We start from the raw sequence: 22,146 nt of genomic DNA on the forward strand, positions 1-22,146 counted from the left end.
GACAATGAAAGCTGATTGGAGCCGGTGGGATATGGATTTATTCCCATAATGCAAGAAATTTTCTTTATTTGCTTGTTTCTACTCCATTATAGAAGATAGTATGTGTAATAAAGATTAATGCTATATCTCTTAAGCATTTCACAGCTTTTCTCTTAACTTGCATTTTATATTATTACATGCTTGTTTATTTGTTTACTAAAATCTGAGTATATTTAACTCAAAATATAATAAATGGATATATTATATCCTGCATAGTTCCAAAACTGTTAACAGTCATTTCCTGGTTCAGCTTTAATGTGAAACCGAAATAATTAAGATCTTCCTTGATATTTGCATAGCAGCACAAAGGGATGGATAAAAGAATCATATGTATACTTATAAACTTGTTTTAGCCTACCATATAAATCCAAAACACACTTGCTTTTCAGTTAAAACATAGCTTAGCAAATCTGCATGGAAATGATCACATTATCTTCATTATAAATATATATGTTATGAAACTGACCTACATTCCTATACAAATAAGATTCCAGATGCATATTTCAAATTGTATTGATTCAATGATATATTACGTTTTTGTTTTATGTCTATGTGTCGTATTTTTAACTGTATTAGTGTTGTATATGACTGTATAGGAAACAATGACAGCACATTCTTATGAATCTGTTTATTTTTCCTTTGTTTAAAAATACTTCAGTTCTTTTCTATGCTTTGTGTATAAAGATTGTTTGTATTGTAACTTGTTAATTGCACTCTAGCAGATGCATATTTATTAAACACTGTTTGGATGCAGTCCAGTGCTAATATACAACTAAATTTGATTAAATGTTTCGACTATACAGTGCAGTATAAAACATTGGTCTGATACTATGCTTTCTTTTTTTTTAAATTCATTTTACTTAGAAATTAAAAAAAATACATTTAATTTAAATAGATTTGTGTTATACATTAACACAAAAACAAAATTTGTAACCCAACATTATTTCTAAAGAAATGCTAATTAGCAGCCTATGTTTTAAAGGTGGTTCAATCACACAATTCAACCTCTGTTTTTTTATTTTAACATTTATATATAATGTTAATGTGCCTAGGGCCCTAATGTTTTAATACAATAAGATCTTTAGTTTTGAAAATGAATAGTTCAATAACATCCACTTTCATTTTGTATTAAGGCAATAAAATTTGAATATGCAAGATTACTCAAACTGGCCCAAGAAGACACACCACCTGAGCGTGATTATCGTTTGCATCATGCAATTGTATACTTCATCCAGAATCAGGCCCCTAAGAAAATAATTGAGCGGACATTGTTGGAGCAGTTTGCAGATCACAATTTAAGCTTTGATGAAAGGTAATTTTGTAAGCAGGCTTGCATCAAAAAATTTTAAACAAAGATTCTTAAGGAGTAAAGAACTGTAAGTATCATTGGTGTAAATGGATCAGCTTTAAAAAAAATATTCTGTAAAAAATAGTTATTTTTTCTCATTCATAGTGATCCAGACTGTATTCCATTACCAAATTTGAATGTACTTAATGTTTTATTTATGCTAAATGTTAGTGAAACAAAGTGTATTATTAATACGTTTTATATGTTGAACATTTCATCCATACCACAGGAATATACATGAAACAGTCATATGTATTCTTGGTTGAAAGAACTACTGTTTCACTTTCAGTAATACTGAAAATTTTAAGAAAAACTGTATGTCATACTGCAACTGTAGATCCACCTTGTGACACTACATTGTGTTTAACTTAGTATAGATGTAAAAGTCAAGCTGACCCTCACACACCAAAATACATCCTTGCACGCAATAGCAATAGCACTTAAACATATATACTGTTTCATAGTGCTTTACAGAACTTCTAAGTGGTTTACAGCATCAGCATATTGTCCCCAACAATCTGGGTCCTCATTTTACTGACCTTGGAAAGATGGAAATCTGAATCAACCTTGAACTGGTTAGGATCAAACTCCTGGCAGTGGGCAGACTCAGTCAGTCTGTAATACTTCACCATGGCACCACCCCTGTAAATAGGTTGATGTTATTGTAAAATAAATGTAGGGGGTAGCAGATATATCTGAAACCAAAGCTATGAATTCTTTGCCTGGAATGTTACAATTATGTTTGTTGCTCTGAAGCATGACTAATATTATCTTCATCAATTCATTTTCTTTTACTTCCTAAGGTGCCGTAATGTGATGAAAGTGGCTCAAGCCAAACTTCAAATGATAAAACCAGATGAAGTCAACATGGAAGATTATGAGGTTAGGCTTCTGCTTTGAAACTTGTTTAGTAAATTGTATTTTAATCTACAGAAGAGACAAAAGCTTTAATACAGCTACAATTATTTTATAACCAATTGTTGGACATTTTTATAAAACTAGTGGATAGAACTACCTGGGCTTAATTTTAAACTTTCTTGCAGTCATTTTTATGAGTAAAACAGGAATTAAAAAGGAGTGGGAAACATATTTTAAAAATTCAAGTCAGTAAAGTGTCTTGTACTTTAAAAAACTATTGGTTTTTCTCATTGACGTGAATGGCTGCAGAGTTTTTGCAGATTTGCCTTACCGTATTTATTCGAGTATAACGCGCACACGTGTATAACGCGCACCCCCTAATTTTCGATTAAAAATCGGTATAAAATTTTGTTTCACACCAAATTTTGTTGCATATGCAAAAAGAAATATTTTTGATTGAATACATGTATAAAATAGAAATTTGGAAAATGTCTAGCTTTTTAAAGCTTAGAAGGAAGATGGGTTATTAAGGAAATAGGTTATTAAGGAAAAAATCCCACTGACAATGTAGTGAAGCAGAGGCACATGGAGAAGAGAAAATATGACATCAGTATAATGGGGGGAAATTATCTTTTACCATACGTTCTAAGAATCACTGTACCTGCTACTCCCAGTAAAATATCTGCGTGCATTTATGCTATAAGTAGAAATTCTGTTGCAATTGCCCCAATTGGTTCACATTTAAGGAAAATAGGACCCGTTCACAGGACCCGCCTCTCACCCTCTTCCTCCTGCCGACTGGAGGAAGAGGGTGAGAGGTGGGTCCTGTGAACGGCGGCAGCAGCGGCAGCAATAGTCGCAACTCAGCTGCCTGCCGCCTTTCCCCTCCTTTGTCTCCCAGCTATTGCCGCCGCTGCTGCCGCCGTATCTCCCCGCAATAGCTGGGAGACAAAGGAGGGGAAAGGCGGCAGGCAGCTGAGTTGCGACTATTGAGCACGGCGGGGCGCCACCTGAGGCCGGGATCGAGGCTGCAGTCCGGAAATTTACAATTTACAATTCGCCTACGCCCTCAATGGACCGGCCGCCACTGCCACCCCACCCCAGCCCTCGTTTATAACGCGCACCCACACTTTGATTCCTTTTTTGGTACAAAATTTTGTGCGTTATACTCGAATAAATATGGTAAGTAAGTGACATTAGTGAATATAATATTTATTTCTCTTTTTGTCATTTCTATGCAGTGGTGGCACCAAGAATACAGAAATTTCAGAGAGACAACAATATATCTCATGGTGGGATTGGAACATTTTCAAAAAAGAAAGTAAGAGAATCCAAAAACTTATTAAATTAAAATTATACAATATATTTGAAGTTACTATGTACTCCCAAGGAAAGATGATTATATTGAAACATTGCAAATACTGTATTAAATTTAGAAAATTTATAAAATAATACAAAGTTTTCAGATTTTTCTCCGCTGCAACTAATCTTAATGAAGGAGTCCTAATGTAAACAGTGTATCATTTATACTCTTTAAAGAAGGATGAGGATATATAAGTGAGTACAATACCAGAGCGTGCAAACTTTAATTTCTTCTACAAACAATGGCCAGTGAATCCTGATTCTTTTTCTTTTTCTAAGCTATGATTTTTTAAAAAATTATATTTTTATTTCTAACAAAACAGAAAATGCTTGTGAAAGAAATTGGAACAGAACCAAACCAAAAGATAAGTTAATATGTAAAAGGATAGAGAAGCCTATGACAGAAGCAATGTTCAGTTATTATTCACAAAAATAGTAAAATAATAAAACAATAAAGCTCATTTAAGTCATGCACAAATATTGAAAATGCAAAAGGTTCAGACACTTTTAAGTATCCTTATACAATACTGTTTCTATGGGCATACACTGATAGTTTTCCAACTACAATTTTAGGTGCTGGTACTAGGAGACAGAGAGAGAAAGATGATAGATGAAATTTTGTATGTTACCGTCAATATGTGAAATTAGACATTTTATAGAATGCCAAAAATAGAACTTCGGAATATGAAACGCTTAATATTTCACATGTTTCCTAAGCATTCTATGAAATGCCAAAAGGCAAACCAGCAAAGTATAAAATTATCCTAGTAAAATGCATTCTAGCCTTCCTTGTTGCAATAAGTAGGTTGGTATTTCTCTTTTTTTCATAAAAAAAGTTCTATTCTTTATTTTACAGTTCTTGTCTCATTTTCATATACATGTTTTCAATAAAGGTGGTTAGTGTTAGGGTTAGAAAAACTCAAATAGTGCAAGATCACAAAATGTGATCTGGGTCATAGAATTGCCAAGATTTGGACTTGACTAAATAGATAACACCTTCAACACCAATCCTAACCCTTTTCATGACTCTCTTTTCATACTTCGTCTGCATAGTTCTTGTCATTCTGCATAATGCATAGGTACTATATACAATGCCTAGGAAAAATATCTGGCATATTAAAATAATACAGACATTTCATACTTTGCCTAAAAACACCACATACAATGCCAGCTTTTCATACATTGGATCAGAGGTGGATTCCAACTGGTTTGGCCAAGTAGGTAGTAACTCGGCCTGCCACGCCCCCAAATCGGTTCTCTTGGCGGCACCATAGGCGCCGCCATCTTTTTTGCTTCTGTGCATGAGCAGAAACTTTTTTAGTACTGCGCATGCACATGTAGTGCGCACGCAGCGCGTCCCTGTGCAAACCTGCAGCCGGAACCCACCCCTGCATTGGATGGATGGATGGATGGATGGATGATTGATTGATTGAATGATAGGCAGGCAGGCAGGCAGACATAATCATACATAAGTTGGCCACACTGTACTTTTTCTTTACAATATAAAGATTTAAGCAATGTTGTTGTTTTATTCCAATGTTTTGTATATGTCTAAATATTGGTTATATGATGGCATACATCAAATGTATATACATTATTATTAAAATGATCTTAATGGCATTTGAAAATATTTTTGTTTTCTAGTTTTAAAGAAGCTTTGTTATATCTTATATGTGCATATCACAAGAATAAAGAACTATCAGCAAATGGTTTGTATAGGGGGCATGATGAAGAACTGATATCCCATTACAGAAGAGAATGTTTGCTGGTAAGTAAAATTAATATTTGATTCCCATGATTCCAGTAGGGTATAATTTTTATCTTTTTAATAAAATCAATCAGTTCAAAATCACTCTCAATAATTGTATGAAATTTAATACCAATCTTGCTATTAAGATGAGAGGATTGAGCCAACTTTAGGCTTTTCAAATTTAGTTTGCTATCATGTTATTTGAACTGTTTTGCATTTTTTGTTACAGTGGGTTTATTACTTATACTGAAGTTAACTCTATACCTTTTTGCATGGGGAGAAACGTCTATTTGAAAATGGATCTCTCTAGAAGTAGTATAAATATTTACTATTTTGTGGTTGTTTTTTATTGCATGAAGAAATTAAATGAGTGTGCTGCTGCACAGTTTGAATCTGGAGATGATCAACAGGTAAATAAGGGCCTGGAAATTATGAATGAGCTTATCGTCCCTTGTCTACCATTATTGCTGGTGGATGAAACAGAGGAAAAGGATATTGTTGCTGTGGAAGATATGAGAAACAGGTGGTGTTCATACCTTGGACAAGAAATGGAGCGTAAGTTCCCTCTAGATATAACTTTTTAGATATACAGTATATACAAATTATATTATTATAATTTGCTTGAATAAATTGCATTTCTTGAATTTGCACATATATATCCTTAAAGTTAATGTATTGGAAATGGGGAGAGAAATTGGATTGTCTTGGTGAAAAAATTAACATATTTTACCATTGATAGGCACAATCTGTCAGGTTGACCAAAAAGCAAAACACATACCGTGTTTCCCCGAAAATACGCCAGGAGCTTATTTTCTTTTGCCCCACGAAATATGCCCTTGGGTTTATTATCAGGGAGGGCTTATTGTTTTGGGGCTGCCGGGCGGCTGCTCCTTTGTAAGCTGGCTCCCGAGGAGCCGGGCGCAGCCTCGGCGGCGAGGCAGCCATGGGGTGGCTATGCTCACGAGCGGCCGCCCGGCGGGTCCTCTCTCCAGCCGGGAGGAGCGCCGTTCACTGACCTGGGGGGTGGTCCCTAGGGTGCCAGGCCTTGTGGCGCTCTGCCCGCCCTCCAGCTCCCGCGGCTTTGCACATTCGGGATGCCCCCTGGGTCAGTGCATGGAGCTCTGCCGAGCTGGAGAGGTGGGTTGCGCGAGTGCCTGTTCCGCCTACGGCTTCACCGGGCACTTGCGCGGCTCTCCCGGGCCGTCGCCGCTGCCTGCTGCTGCCTACCGCCGCCCGCCACCGCCCCGTTCCACTCCGCGCGTAGCTTCTGGGTCCGGAACTCGGGGCCGAGTGTTCTGGCGTCGGCCGCTCTGGGAGTGCTCTCTGTGGTGGGCTGGCTGCCGGACAGAGAGTCTTCTGGACAGAGTCTTCCGGCGGCCGGCCCACCATGGAGAGCAGTCCTGGAACGGCCGATGCTGGAACGCTCGGCCCCGATTTTTGGATTTGGAGGTTGTGCGCGGAGTGGGGCGGCGGTGGCCGGCGGCGGCCGGCGGCAGCGCGCAGGTGCTTGGTGGGGCTGCGGGCGGAGCAGGTGCTCGTGCGGCCCGCTTCTCTGGCCGGGCAGAGCTCCATGCGCTGACCTGGGGGGTGTCCCGGGTGTGCGGAGCCGCGGGGGCTGGAGGGCGGGCAGAGCACCGCGTGGCTTGGCACCTTGGGGATTGCCCCCTGGGTTGGTGGGTGGCGCTCTTTCCGGCTGGGGATGGGATTTGCCGGGCGGCTGCTCGTGGGCATGGTTGCCTCGTGGCTGCTTCGCTGCTGGGGCTGTGCCCGGCTCTTCGGGAGCCAGTTCACAGGGGAGCAGCCACCCGGCAACTCTTCCCTTCGGCTGGGCAGAGCGCCGCTCCCTGACCTAGCGGCATCCCGAAGGCGGCAAGCAACCCCCCCGGCTCCTGCGACTTGGCGCTTTCGGAATAACGCTAGGTCAGTGAGCGGTGCTCTGCCTGGCCGGAGGGGGGGGTATTTTTGGGGGTGGGCTTATATTTTTGCCCACGCGAAAAATGTGGCATGGGTTTAGTTTCGGGACAGGTTGTATTTTCGGGGAAACACGGTACTTACCGTATTTTTTTGGAGCCTAAGACGCACCTTTTTCCCCCCAAAAAGAGGTGAAAATCTGGGTGCATCTTATACTGAATACACCATATTTGGCCTCCCAAAACCCCGTCCCATGTAACCCATTTTTCGCAAAAACAGAAGGCTTGGGAGGCCTGCAAAGTGCTCCCGGGGGCAAGGGAGGGCAAAACGAGCAGAAAACCGATCTGTTTTTCACAAAAAACAGGGCTGTTTTTGCCCTTCCCAACCCTCCAGGAGCACTCTTCAGCCTCCCACACCCTCTGCACACCCCTCTTTTTTTTGCAAAAACACAGGCCCGTTTTTGCAAAAAAAAAAAAAAAAAAAATGGGCGTTTTTTGCTCTGCTTTTTTGCCCTCCTCAGCTGCCAGGAGCATTCTACAGGCCTCCCACGACCTTTGCACGCCCCATTTTTGCAAAAAAATGGGCCTGTTTTTTGTCTCCCAAAGCCCCCATGTGTCGCATTTTTGCCCTCCCCTGCCCTAGGAGCACTTTGCAGGCCTCTCAAACTCTCTGTATGCCCTCCCTTCCCCCCCCCCCCCAAAAAAAAAAAAAACAGAGTGTGCAGAGGGTTTGGGAGGCCTGCAGAGTGCTCCTGGGAGCCAGGGAGGGCAAAACCTTTTAAAAAATTTTTTACCTCTTGGTGCGTCTTTTACTCCGATGCGTCTTATGGTCCAAAAAATGTGGTATTAAATTTAATGTATTGTATTATTTACATTTGGTAAGGATACAAACACTGTATGATAACACCTAGACATACACCATGTTTTACTGTTAAAACTTCTTGCTAAGTTGTCATGAGGTGATCCATTGAACGATCCATTAGCTTTAGTGGATAGGCTGACACTGGAAAGTCTGTTCTTATTATTAACCTTGCTCTTTATAATGCAATAATTATTCTCATCAGAGATACCCATATGGATTTGCAGTCACAGGAAGCAGTTTTATAACTAGCTAGAATCAGTCATCACTGAGATATCTTATAAAATGTTTTGCTTGTTCCTTGATAATTGAGAAAAATAGTTCCAAAACTACATTTTTGTCTTTACAGCTAATTTACAAGAAAAATTGACGGATTTTCTGCCAAAATTGCTAGATTGTTCTACAGAAATTAAAGGCTTCAATGACTCACCGAAATTACCTTCTTATTCCACCAATGAACTGTGTGAGCGTTTTGCCCGAATCATGTTGTCCCTCAGTCGAACTCCAGCTGATGGAAGATAAATACGGAAGACCTTCCTTAAGCACACTGTATAAACTGTTTTTTATTCTTAATCCTTGCCTTCCTGTCACAGAATTTGCTTGTTGCTGCTATAGTTTTTAACTCTTTCATTTTAATAACTGTAAGAAAAGAAAGAGGATTGTACAGAAATTAGCCAGACTGCAGGCAATATTACTGAGAATCGCATGGTACTCAGTTCCTAGTCAGCCAGAATTTGTGCAACATTACAAGTCTGATTTATTTTGGCAAACCTGCTTTTTTGCCACTTACCTGTTACAGTATTATTTCACTTTTAACTTAAGATCTTTTACTTCATGAACAGTTTTCTGTTCGGTCTGGACTATTCTGTGACTCCATCTATTTTAAAGTGACCAGTGTACAATACATGATACCTGGTAGCTTGTAAATTACATCAAAGAATAAAAGAAGTTTTATTTATGGCTGCTTTGGTTGCAAATGAATTATATTTTTTTAAATGAGAAATTTATATTTGTGAATTATAAATCTACATTTTATATATGGTATATAGCATAATTGATATATTGATAATGATAAGTAGTGCAGGCAGGCATAAGATCCTTGGAAAATTGTTGGTGTTTAAATTATACTTGAATACGTAGCATACAGAAAGTTTCAGGCATTTAGACTCCAATGTCCTCAGCCTATCAAGTTGTAATTCTCTGGTGGTCATTGGCTTCCATTTCCAAAACCAAGTGGCTGTCTAAACTAATAAGTGATCCTGGTATTGGTCTTACCTGCCTACCTAGCTTATCTGACTCTCACAGACTTTGCAGGACACAAGTTCTTAGTTCTTTACATTGGAAGAAAAACCACTGCACAAATAACTTTAGGACTTTGATAGCAGACACTAGGCAGAATAAGGGCAATAGGAATTACAAGTAGTCCTCAACTTAACAACAGTTCATTTAGTGACTGTTCAGACTGTTCACTTATTGAGCAGGTATTGAAAAAAGTGACTTAGGACCACTTTTCACACGACCATTGCAACATCCCTTTGGTCACATGATCAAGATTCAAATGCCTGGCAACTGACTCATATTTATGATGGGGTCGTGTGATCATTTTTGGGGACTTTCTGACAAGCAAAATCAATGGGGAACCCTGATTCAATTAACTGTGTGACTAACAATTTCAGGGATTCACTTAACAACTGTGGCAAGAAAAGTTATAAAATGGGGCAAAACCTAACAATTGTTTCACTTACCAACAGGAAATTTTGGGCTCAATTATGGTTGTAAATTGAGGACTACCTGTACAGTTGTTTTCAATAATGTAGTTTCTGTGTCCTCTATATAAAATTATGTGAAGGTAAATTGAAATTTACATTGTTTCTCATCTGTTGCTAGAAATACATGGCTGACATATTAGGAAAACACAAATTGATAGGGATTTTTAAGATTATGAATTTTCAAATATGAATAGTATAGTTAAACACTTTTCTATTATCAGTTATTGTTAGATACTTGTTCTAACTACAGTGGTTTCCACCAAGGTCCTCTGTTCCGGTGAGAACAGAGGTTTAATCCTATTGGTCGAAGGGCCTGACAGCCCCCTATAAAAGGGTTGCTGTCAGACTCAACCTTCTCTGGATTGTTCTCACTTGTTGTACTTAATAAAGAGCTGTTGTTACCGTTAAGCCTGTGTGTGCCTATCCATTACCCAATCTAACACTGGCAACGAAAATGGGATTGGAAGGCAACTAGGCGAACCGAAAAGAGCGTAGCAATACAGCAAGTACATCCTGCACGGAGCTCAGCACAGCTTCAAGCAGCCATTTTTGAGCGGCAAACTCAAAACGCCCTCTGAACACAAAGTGGCATGCATGCCCCACCGACTCCGTATGACCCAGTCACTGAGCACTGGGACTCGTACATGCTACGATTTGACTGTTTCCTCGACGCAAACGATCTCATGAACCTTTCTGAAGGTCGCAAGAAGAACATGTTCCTCGGTACTGCGGCCGGGAAGTGTTCGAGATGGTGAAAGACCTCTCTCAGCCGACACCGTTGGTGCCAATCAATTGCCTGGTCTGTGCTTCAGCAGACACTAAGGACTCACTATGTGCCCAAGCCATTCAAGCATGTTCACCGGCATGAGTTTAACATCAGGAACCAGAAAGAGGGCGAGTCGATTAACGAGTACATTGCGGCGCTCCGCAAGGCCGCAACATACTGCGAATTTTGAGACCTCAAGCTGATTCTGGACCGCATAATTTGCGGCGTACAGGACATTAACCTACAGAGGAGGTTACTCGCTAAATCTAACCTCACTCTACAGATCGCCTTGGATAAAGCCAGGGTGTCGAAATCAGCCATCAAATCTACTGAGACACTGCAGCGCCAAAGCGCTCCACAAGACGCACAGAAGAGTACATGCGCACATCGCGAGGCTGCAGAGCCTGAGAGCTCAGAAAGCGAAGAATATGACAGCTGCCACATGCACAGTAGTCGCATCCAGCCGGCACGCAAATTCAAATCACGTCTCCCGCCTTTTGCTAGCTGCGGAGGAGACCATGCCAGATTGATTTGCCATTTCCACGACGCAACCTGCCAGTGCTGCAAGCGACAGGGGCATATTGCCAAGGTGTGCTAGAGCGAATTCCCTGCCACTGCCTGGCAGCCTAGAAATGCACCAAACCGCCAACAGAGGCCTAACCAAGGGGCCTGGCAGAAGCCACCACGGCGCTCAGAGGGCGACAATAGTCACCTACCACACGTCAATTAGCCAAGTCCGCACCAAGCGGCCCCAAAAGCTGAAGGTCACAGTCCTCATTGAGGACTCTCCATGTGAGATGGAGATTGACACCGGGTCATCACTGACCATCATACCGCGGTCTGCCCTGAAGCAGGCTATCCCTAGCCTAAAGAAGCAGCATCTTCACACCCCTGACATCCGCCTATGCGATTACCAGGGAAACCGGGTCCCCATTGTGGGCCAAGGCACTTTCCAGGTGAAGTTCAAGCAGTTCAGCAGGAAACTCCCAGTGACAGTGGTTAGCGGCAACCTGCAGAGCCTCCTAGGACTAGATTGGTTCCAAGCCCTGGAGCTCTAGAGGTGACCGATATCAACGCCTTGAAAGATGATGGCGCTGAAGCCATCTTTAAGGAGTTCGAGGACATCTTCAGCACCGGTCTGGATAAGTATATGGGGACTTCCAATTTCCTTTAGTTTGGACCCCAACATAACCCCAATAAGGCCCAGGAGAGTACCTTTTGCTCTCCACCCCAAAATTGACAGGGAAATTGACAAGCTCGTAGGCCAGGGAATCCTAGAGCCAGTTGATCACGCACGCTGGGAGACCCCTATAGTGACACCTGTCAAATCTGATGGGTCTGTCTGCATCTGCGCAGGCTACAAGGGCACAATAAATAAAGCGCTACAACAGAGAGCCTACTCCGTACCCATTGTACAGCACCTCCTTCATTAGGCCCCGGAAAAAATTTCGCTAAATTGGACATGGCGCAGGCATACCAACAATTGCCTGTAGATGGCGCTACGCCGGAGGCCCAAACCAATCTGACGCACAGGTGCATTCAAATGTCACCGCCTGCAATTCAGCATTGGTATCGCCCCTGGACTGTTCCAAAGCATCATGGAACGGCTTTTGCAGGGGATTCCAGGAGTTGTCTCCTATTTTGACAACATCTTGGTATCGGCTGCAAATGAGGTGCAACTTTTAAAATGTGTATGAACAGTTTTGGCTCGAATTAGAGACAAAGGCCTCTGTCTCAAAAAATAGAAATGCCAAATTAATGTGCCAAGGGTTGAATTCCTAGGGTACCTAATCAATGGCTCTGGGATTCACCCGACCACACAAAAAATCAAAGCAATTCAGGACGCCCCCACACCTCACAACCAAGCCGAGCTGCAGGAGTTCCTCAGGCTCCTTAATTTCTACAGCATCTTTCTTAAACAGAAAGCCACCATTGCTGAGCCCCTACATCATCTCCTGGCTAAGAACGCAAAGTGGTCCTGGGGCAAAGCCGAGGCTGCCACATTTGCTGCGGTAAAACAACTTCTGTTGGTAGATTCCTTCCTAGTACAATACAGCCAGACCCTGCTGTTGGGGCTGGCCTGTGACGCTTCCCCGTTCGGTGTTGGCGCCATCCTCAGCCACCGTATGCCCAACAGAACCGAAGCCCCTATTGCATTTTAGTCCAGGACCTTGTCCGCCGCAGAGCGGAACTACAACCAGCTGGACCGGGAGGCTTTGGCTGCAGTGGCCAGAGTAAAGAGGTTCCATGAGTATCTTTATGGCTGGGACTTCGAACTGGTTATGGACCGACCTACCCCAGTGTCATTATCACCCAGCATGACCAGATGGACCATTTTCCTAGCTGCCTATTCCTACCATCTCATCCACTGACCAGGCTCCACTTTAAGGCACGCTGATGCTCTCAGCCGCTGCCCGGTGCCTGAACTTCTCACTGACCCTATCCCCGAGACGTCAGTCCTCCTCATAGACTGCCTTGAGACTGAGCCTGTCTCATCCAGTGACATTCCCCGTCACTCTGCAAAGGACTTCACCATCAAGCAAATTTTGTACTGGGTGTGGAAGGGGTGGCCCAAGGGGCCTGTTGGGGCTGTTTTCAAAATGTATTTTGCCAAACGCGATGAGTTATCAGTTGTAAATGGCTGTTTACTGTGGGGGGACCAGGTTGTTGTTCCACCCAAACTGTGCATTGCAGTATTAGAGGCTTTACAGGGAGGGCATCCTGGAATTGTCAGAATGAAGTCTTTGGCTAGGAGTTACGTGTGGTGACCTAACATGGACAGGGAGATCGAAGAATGGGTGGCTACCTGCACACCATGCCAGGAGTCCAGACCAGCTCCCAAGAGGCGCCCACTAAGGAGTGGGAGAGACCTCAAGCACCATGGTCTAGGGTGCACATTGACTTTGCTGGCCCAGTTCACGGCCAGACATTTCTTGTAGTTGTGGACGCTTACTCGAAATGGTTAGAGGTAGTCCTGATGACCTCCACTACGGCAGAAGCGGTCATCAAGGTTCTACAGAGACATTTTTCCATGCACGGCCTGCCCGACGTCTTGGTCTCTGACAACGGCCCCCAATTCACGGCCATGCAATTTGAGACCTTCCTAGTAGTTCAGGAAATCAGGCATGCCCTGGTCGCACCATTCCATCTGGCCTCCAATGGTCAGGTGGAGAGAATGGTGAGATCTGAAAAAGAGGCCCTCTCTAGGATGGGCCCAGGAGATTAGCAAACACGGGTTGACCACTATTTGCTAATTCAGCACATCACACTCAGTGCCACTACAGGGAGAAGCCCCTCCAAGCTTCTCATGGGTCGCCAGTTAAGGTCTCACTTAGACCGGCTACACCCCAATTATTCTGCCTCATTGCCCCAGACTCCACAAGCAATATTCAGACTTTTAGCATAGGGGATTCTGTATATACCCACAACTACGCCAGGGGAACTCTGTGGATTCCTGCCAGAGTGATAGGCATCACCGGCCCTTGCTCTTACCTCCTAGAGCTCGAGGACGGTAGGAATTGGAGAAGGCATATTGATCAACTCCGTGGCCGCCTCTCCAACTCCATTCTTAGACAACCAGAGGTAACTCCTGCATGAGTTAGCTAAAGCCCTACCCAAACGGAGCAAATACTCACTCCTTCCACAGTCAGCTCAAGCCTGAGGGTACCGGGAAACTTATCTGGTATTGTTGCAGGCCCGCAGCAAGCTCCGAGCGAACCAGCTGCAGAAGCTACAGCCGTAGAAGCTCCAGCCATGGCCTGTGAAAGGTTCCAGGAGTTTCCACTAAGCAGAGCTACGGAGCAAACAGGTCCGTCTGACCTGTCCAAGGAAAAACCCCTCCTACTGAACTGCGCAGGTCAGGCAGAGCGACCCAAAAGCTCGCCTACCTGCATGACTACGTAACTAGTAGGATTGTTCCATCCAAGAGGGGAGGGGTGTTAGATACTTGTTCTAACTACAGTGATTTCCACCAAGGTCCTCTCTTCCTGCGGGAACAGAGGTTTAATCCTATTGGTCAAAGGGTCTGACAGCTCCCTATAAAAGGGCTGCTGTCAGACTCAACCTTCGCTGGATTGTTCTCACTTATTGTACTTAATAAAGAGCTGTTGTTACCATTAAGCCTGTGTGTGACTATCCATTACCCAATCTAACAGTTATAATTTAAAATGTTAAATTACACATACATAACTGCAATTGTTGCCAATTTTTCCTGTGCAAAGAAATGTTTATTTACATTAAATAACACTAACAGAAAAATCAGTGTATTGCTTTAATTTATAAGTGATTTATGTGATCAAAAAGTAACATGTTTATTTTTCCCTGTAAGTCTCAAGACACCTTTGCAAATAATTTCTGCAGTGATTGGGTTATTATCAAATACATGCGAATAAATAAATTGAAATACTTCAGTAACCACCTAAGCATTAGTTTTTTTTCAATGTTAAACCATTAAGCAAGCAAAACTAAATATTGCTTTTTTGTAAGAAGCAGTACAGAAGTGTTTGATAATATATATCTATCCAAGACAACTTCAAATTTGACAAATGAAACATCTGACTATATATGGTAATGAATTCTTTATTTTTGCTGGTAACTTGTTTAATTTTAGATGTCAATTTTAATTTTATGAGATATGATAATATGAAAAAGGTATATTGTAACAATATTTTATTTTATATAAAACCACGGAGATAGGCTGCCGAGTCTTATGGCAGTGGCTGCTCTGGGAGTACATTCTATGGTTGTACACTCAGGGAGTACGCTCTGCTGGCAGCCGGACCACAACCATAGAGCATACTCCCAGAACGTACAACCATAGAGCGTACTCCCAGAGCAGCCACTGCCATAAGACTTGGAAGCCTATCTCCGTGGTTTGGAAGCAGCAGAAAAAGCCATGCTGGGATGGCGGCAGCAGCAGTGGCGGTGCCCTGGTTCTGCAGGAAGAGCTGGGCCAGGGCATCGTGGGACTGGGAGGAGTGGGAGCGGGGAGCGGAACAGCCGTTCGTAATCCATCTCCAGCCGTGCAGAGCGCCATTCACTGACCTAGGGGCATTCTGAAGGCGCCAAGCCACAGGAGCTAGGGGGTGGCGAACAGGTGCTCACGCAGCTTGGTGATATTCCTAAATCAGTGAATGACGCTCTGCACAGCTGGAAAGAGGGTTTGCCGGGTGGCTGCTTGTGAGCGTGGTCACCTCATGGCTGTTGTGTTGCGCTGCTGTGACAGCTCAACACAGCCATTCTCCCCTGAGGCTGTGCCCAGCTCTTCAGGAGCTTGCTCACAAGAGAGCAGCCGCACAGCAACCCCAAAATAATAAGTCCTCCCCCAATAATAAGGCCCAAGTCATATTGTGGGTCAAAAGAAAATAAGACCCTGTCTTATTTTCGGGGAAACACAGTCTCTGTGGTGCTTAGTGATGGATTTCCCAATTGTGGGAAATCCCACTAAGTAAGGACTACCTCTAATAGTATTTTATGCTGGAGGAATCTTATTTCATCCCACTTTCAACTGATTATGAAAATACTTCCTAGCAATCTTAAAGTTGAATCAGTATGGTTTATTATTTGAACCTTCGGAGGGAGATGACCATTTTATGAGTGAAAGCATTATAACTTTTACATGAAAAAAGATACTTCATGTGGATTTAGAACAGTGAGCCCTAGTTTAGGGTTGCATTCATTGTGACAGCCGACTTCTGGATTTTTAGTAGGGTCATTCCCACTATCCCTATATGGAAATACTTTGGATAGAAGTTGGTACTTTTCTTATTTTATCCTTTCTTTTAGAAATAATTGGAATTAATATATTAATATGGAAAGACATGTATTTAGTCAATCCCACAATATTTTAAAATTCTTACAATACATAAAGGACAGTTACTAAAATTCTCAGTTGCAATTATGTAAGCATATGTAATTGTGTTAAAAGTTCTCTCTTTTTTTGAAATGAGTCTTTTTTGTCAAGCCATTTAATTCACAGAAGAAGATTAACTGTTCCTTAACCCTGTTCTTTGCAACCAAATGATACCAGTAGTTAAGTTCAAAGCCTCAATTACTGACATCCTACTGTCTTGTACTACTTTTCAGAAAATGATGGGTTCTTAATATTGCTCTCAAAATTCATAGTTCTACCATTCCTCATCTTAAACTAAAAATAATCTGAGAGTTTATTGGAGGGCAGACTGGGAAGAAGAGAGGATTTTTTTGATATGCAGGCACAGTTCTTCTCTATGGCAATATCCAATATATGCAATATATGCAAAACTGTACATGCAAGTTCCATGCAGATAATTTCAAATGGACCTTTTTACAATAGTTTCATTCCTTCCCTCCCTCTCCCACACAGCTTCTTTCTGTGCTTTCATTTCTGGTTTCGTTTCTATCAAGAAGATAGAAAAATTGCTTTCCTGGACACATTTCATCACCATGGACACCATTGTCTTCACCAACCTCTAGTCTGAAAACTATAAGCCTTTTCATCAGCTATTTCACTCAGCAGATCAGCTTGCTACTTCTGAATCTCAAACTACAAAGTCATTCTCAATACAGAACTATCAGTCCATGCTGCTTAGTCTAATGAGAAGAAGAACTAGTGATGACATAATAGCAGTCTTCCAATATTAATACATGAAAACATCAAAGAGATCCAACATAGAGCTAAGGAAAAAAAAATCCTGACTTAACAATCAGTGGAGCCTTTAGAAGATTTGCTCCATCACTAGAGATTTTTAATAGGAGATTGGACAGAAATTTTCCCAGAAAGGATTTCCTGCTTGGACGGGGTGGGGGTTGGACTAGAAGATCTCCAAGATCCCTTTCAATTTTGTTATTCTTTACAAAAACTCCAGGAATGCCCTACAGTCTCCTGCTCCATTAGTTAATTGTTCTGCCATTTTAAATGTTTTCAGCTACATGTGCTGCGTTCAGCGGTTGTAATCAGGAATGGAACTTCTCAGTACCTATGACACCAAATCTTAATTTGGGTCCACAGATTTTTTTAAAAAAGTGTTTAACCTTGAGATTATTGTAGCATCTCAATTCCATCAGAAAAGCTTGCCTACCACACAAGTGTAGCTTCAAAATGCTTGGAAGACCATGTTTTCTTAAAGCTCCCTTTACACATTACTCCTCATGAGGAAATAGATTGACAACATCCCTAGATGTGACAGTTAAAAAGCTTAAAGCTGCAGCTTCTCATGAGTTGGATTACTTTTCAGGGTAATAGGGTTCTTCAGACCCGGAATGTAAGAAGTGCACAATCTATTTCAAACTATTTTAACTATGAAAAAAGTTATTCCAACCTTATCTCAATGTTCTATTTTGAGATTAGAAAACTTCCATTGAAATCTGAACAACTATATATATCAGAAAGCAAGTTTCAGTACATTAGATGGCTTCAAATGATCATTCCAGGGGATAGAAATCAGCTTCGGGCAGAGTGTCTGCAGCCATTTTGAATGAAATAAAACAATGGGACAAATACTTAAAAATCCAGGATAGACATTCTAATATGGTCGCCACGATGTAAAAAAGATGTGGAGACTCTAGAAAGAGTGCAGAGAAGAGCAACAAAGATGATTTGGGGACTGGAGACTAAAACATATGAAGAACGGTTGCAGGAACTGGGCATGTTTAGCTTAAGAGAAAGAAGGACTAGGGGAGACATGATAGCAGTGTTCCAATATCTCAGGGGTTGCCACAAAGAAGAGGGAGTCAAACTATTCTCCAAGGCACCTGAGGGTAGAACAAGAAGCAATGGGTGGAAACTAATCAAGGAGAGAAGCAACTTAGAACTGAGGAGAAACTTCCTGACAGTTAGAACAATTAATCAGTGGAACAGCTTGCCTCCAGAAGTTGTGAATGCCCCAACACTGGAAGTCTTTAAGAAGATGTTGGATAGCCATCTGTCTGAAACGGTATAAGGTTTCCTGCCTAGGCAGGGGGTTGGACTAGAAGACCTCCAAGGTCCCTTCCAACTCTGCTACTGTATTGTATTGTATATTTAAAATCATAAAGTCTAATTGTCTTAATTGCTAACTTTAGTAAACCCCGGGCATATTAAAAGTTGATTTGTCCCATAGTTGTAGAAAACGTATAATACAGACACACACACACACGCACGCACGCACGCACGCAGAGAGAGAGGGGAGGGGGCATTAGAATTTCATTTTTTAAATGAAAAATGAAATGCCAGTGTGTTTACATAAGAAAGTGACAATAAAAGTTTAGACCACATATTTTTCTTGATTGTATATATTCTGTTCTATATTATTTTTTATATTATCTTTCTTGATTGTTCCTATATACATTCTAAATATGTCTCATTCCAAAATTGTATTGGTTGAAATACATTGTGCAACTCTTGGCCTATATTTAGTGGTGAGAATAAGGCTTCAAGTTTTCAGTGGAGAGAGAGTGACATCCAGTGGCCATATACATAATTTCTAACACTAGGAATTCAAGAAAATAGTTATACGTATATATTTTGTGTTTCACATCAACAAGTGATACAACAATTAAAAATAAGTGAATTGCAGTGAACCTTGCTTTTCTTATCAGCTAATTTTGACATAATACGGAAGTAACTTGGACATTTTCTTTCAACATTTCTCATTAGGATTTGCATATCTTTTTATAATAGCCATCAATGTGGAGAGAGAATATGAAAATAATTACCACTTACAGATATATCACATACAATATTGCAAATACATTGAAACAGATTTCAGATAGAAACTTTTGAGTGCTTCACAAGAATTGAGATTGAGGGTATGAGGAAACTGACTACATGACTAGGGTTAGGATAAAACTAGCTTGGTTTTATGCCATAAATCTATTCAAACTCAATTCCAATTCTTGTGACAACTCTATTACAAATAGGATTATTGTCTGCCATTTATTGCTTTTATAATTATTTCAGTAGCTATCTTTTGTTGCTTGAACAAGGATTTAGTTGAAGCTGATGCATTTAGAGCTCTGCTAGCTAACTGCTTATACGATTCCAGGCAGTTACTATATCTGAAAATAGAAAGATGGTTCATTACAACTGCTTTGATTTCATGGCCTGCTCCATTAACATTAATAATTGATAAATCCACCTGCTATTAACACCCATTTATGAAAGTGAATTAAAATTTATTTAAATACCTCAATAGATAGATAGATAGATAGATAGATAGATAGATAGATAGATAGATGATAGATAGATAGATAGATAGATAGATAGATAGATAGATGATAGATAGATAGATAGATAGATAGATAAATAGATGATAGATAGATAGATAGATAGATAAATAGATGATAGATAGATAGATGATAGATAGATAGATGAGAGAGAGAGAGAGAGAGAGAGAGAGAGAGAGAGAGAGAGAGAGAGAGAGAGAGAGAGAGAGAGAGAGAGAGAGAGAGAGAATGATATCTGTATCATAGGTTGTCACATTGTCACTGAATTAGGACAGTAGTTTCCACTAGTGGAAATTGGAGTTCAAACTTAATATGTTTTAAACTGGTGCACTTTTTCTAGCCCCTTCTGGTCCATTTACATCATGTTGTTGTCATTAGAAGGTGTGCCTGAGCATTAGTAAACAAATATATTATTTAACTCTTAAGCAGAAGTGGTATTCAGCAAGTTCTGACAGGTTCTGGACAAGCAGTAGTGAAAATTTTGAGTGGTACAGACAACCGGCAAATAGGCTGGCTCCACCCCCGCTGCCTCCCAGCTGTTATTTTTTTGCTCTGAACAGGAGAATGGAGCTGGAAAACAGGTTAGTGGGGTGGGGAGGAAATGGGGATTTTGCAGTATCCTTCCCCTGTCATGCCCACAAGCCACATTATGCCCACAAAGTCACACCCACAGAACCGGTAGTAAAAAAAATTGAATCCCACCACTGCTCCTAAGGTATTTAATTCCTATTTACAAATGATGGTTGTTCAGGTAAAGGGAAAATCAATGTACCATGTTTCCCTGAAAATAAGACCCGGGCTTATTTTCTTTTGGGCTCCAAAAATAAACACTAGGGCTTATTTGGGGGGCTCTTTTTCCCATGTACTTTAAGAGTATATGGGAGGCCCACTACTTCTGCTTGCTCACATTGGGGCAGGAGGCCACGTGGCAGCCATTACCACCACTGTGAGGTGGGGGGGAAGCTGCTTCATCTGCCCAACACTGGCTTACCTTAAGGCCCTTGCAGCCAGGCCATCCATGCTCCAACACTGCAGCACCTTGCGGCTGCAGCACCACAAGCAACAAGACAGAATGGGTGGATGGCAGGCTCTGCAGGCACTTAAGTAGGGCTTATTTTTTTGGGGGGGGGTGTAGGACTTATATTGGGATCACATGCAAAAACATGATAGGGCTTATTTTCAGGATAGGTCCTATTTTAGGGGCAATGTGGTATATCATATGCAGGAGAAGGCAAAAAGCTGTAAAAGACTTCGTACTTTTAGTATTATTACAGTTATGACTTGCAGTATCAGTGTACTGACTATAAATGTTTTTGCATTATTTTGAGCTTCTATCTCAGGCTATTGAAGCTTAATACAACAGTGAAAAACAAAACAAAAAATATGAAGAAAATGAAGAAAAGCATTCCCTGAGATAGAAGGCTCATTTGTTCCTTTATTATCTTAACATTTTTATTTATTTTTCTTATTTATTATGTTGTATGAGGCCTTAACTAACAATGACAATATCAAATAAAATGATAATTCAAGCCCCAGGTACAAAAGATAAAATATGAAAAATAGATGGCTACAAATTTCATGTACCCTTTATTTACAGCAAATTCCTATGCAAGAAAATTCCTAAAAATAGACAGCTCCTGAAAACACCCCATTCCAAGACTCTGCCAGCTGGCAATCTGGTACTTATTCATGAGGGGAAAACTGAGCTACTCCAAGCTCTAAAAAACTATACATACCAGTCTCCCCTCCCGGAAAAGTGTGCTAATTTCCTAGCCATATTTTTCAAATGATAAGCAAAATGCTATCATGTTCATTACCCTGTACAGACAGATTTTCAGACTAGATGTAGAAATTTGCCTTTCTGTCCTAGTCAGAGTGAAATCATTATATTAGTTCAGATTCTTGATACAACTAAACTCCATTTGAAAATGTGTCTTGTCAAGTCCCTTTTCTATATTTTCAGAAATGTCTTCCTAAGTCATCAGTGCCAGTGATGACAAGCATCCAGGTTTATTCAACAATTTAATATGATTTGGGAAATATATTTTATTTGGAAAAATGACTGAATCAGCTAAGACTCAAATCTCAAAATTAAAGATTATTCTTTAATAGTCTTGCATGACTATTCTCACTTTCCCATTTACATATGGACCAGTCTTCCAGAAATTTTGTCTCATACTTCAACTTCTATCGGCTTAGCCATCATGATAAAAAGCAATAGAATGTGATAAGCAATAAGCAATTAGACTTATATACCGCTTCATAGTGCTTTTACAGCCCTCTCTAAACAGTTTACAGAGTC

At 41.1% G+C, this 22,146-nt stretch overlaps 1 protein-coding gene across 3 annotated transcripts in view; it reads left to right on the forward strand.

Moving 5' to 3' along the window:
* The window catches only part of USP25 (ubiquitin specific peptidase 25), a 70,005-nt gene extending 60,914 nt beyond the window's left edge, over positions 1 to 9,091 (forward strand). For all 3 annotated transcript variants that reach the window (XM_081950220.1, XM_081950221.1, XM_081950222.1), the window contains 6 exons: positions 1,173 to 1,351; positions 2,191 to 2,269; positions 3,487 to 3,566; positions 5,252 to 5,375; positions 5,717 to 5,912; positions 8,476 to 9,091. In XM_081950220.1, coding sequence (XP_081806346.1) covers positions 1,173 to 1,351; positions 2,191 to 2,269; positions 3,487 to 3,566; positions 5,252 to 5,375; positions 5,717 to 5,912; positions 8,476 to 8,648 — 831 coding nt within the window. In that variant the 3' untranslated portion in view covers positions 8,649 to 9,091. The remainder of the gene's footprint in view (positions 1 to 1,172; positions 1,352 to 2,190; positions 2,270 to 3,486; positions 3,567 to 5,251; positions 5,376 to 5,716; positions 5,913 to 8,475) is intronic.
* The last annotated feature ends 13,055 nt before the right edge of the window (positions 9,092 to 22,146 follow it).

The sequence above is a fragment of the Natrix helvetica genome (genome assembly GCF_964273705.1).
Source record: "Natrix helvetica genome assembly, chromosome: 4".
NCBI lineage: Eukaryota > Metazoa > Chordata > Lepidosauria > Squamata > Natricidae > Natrix > Natrix helvetica.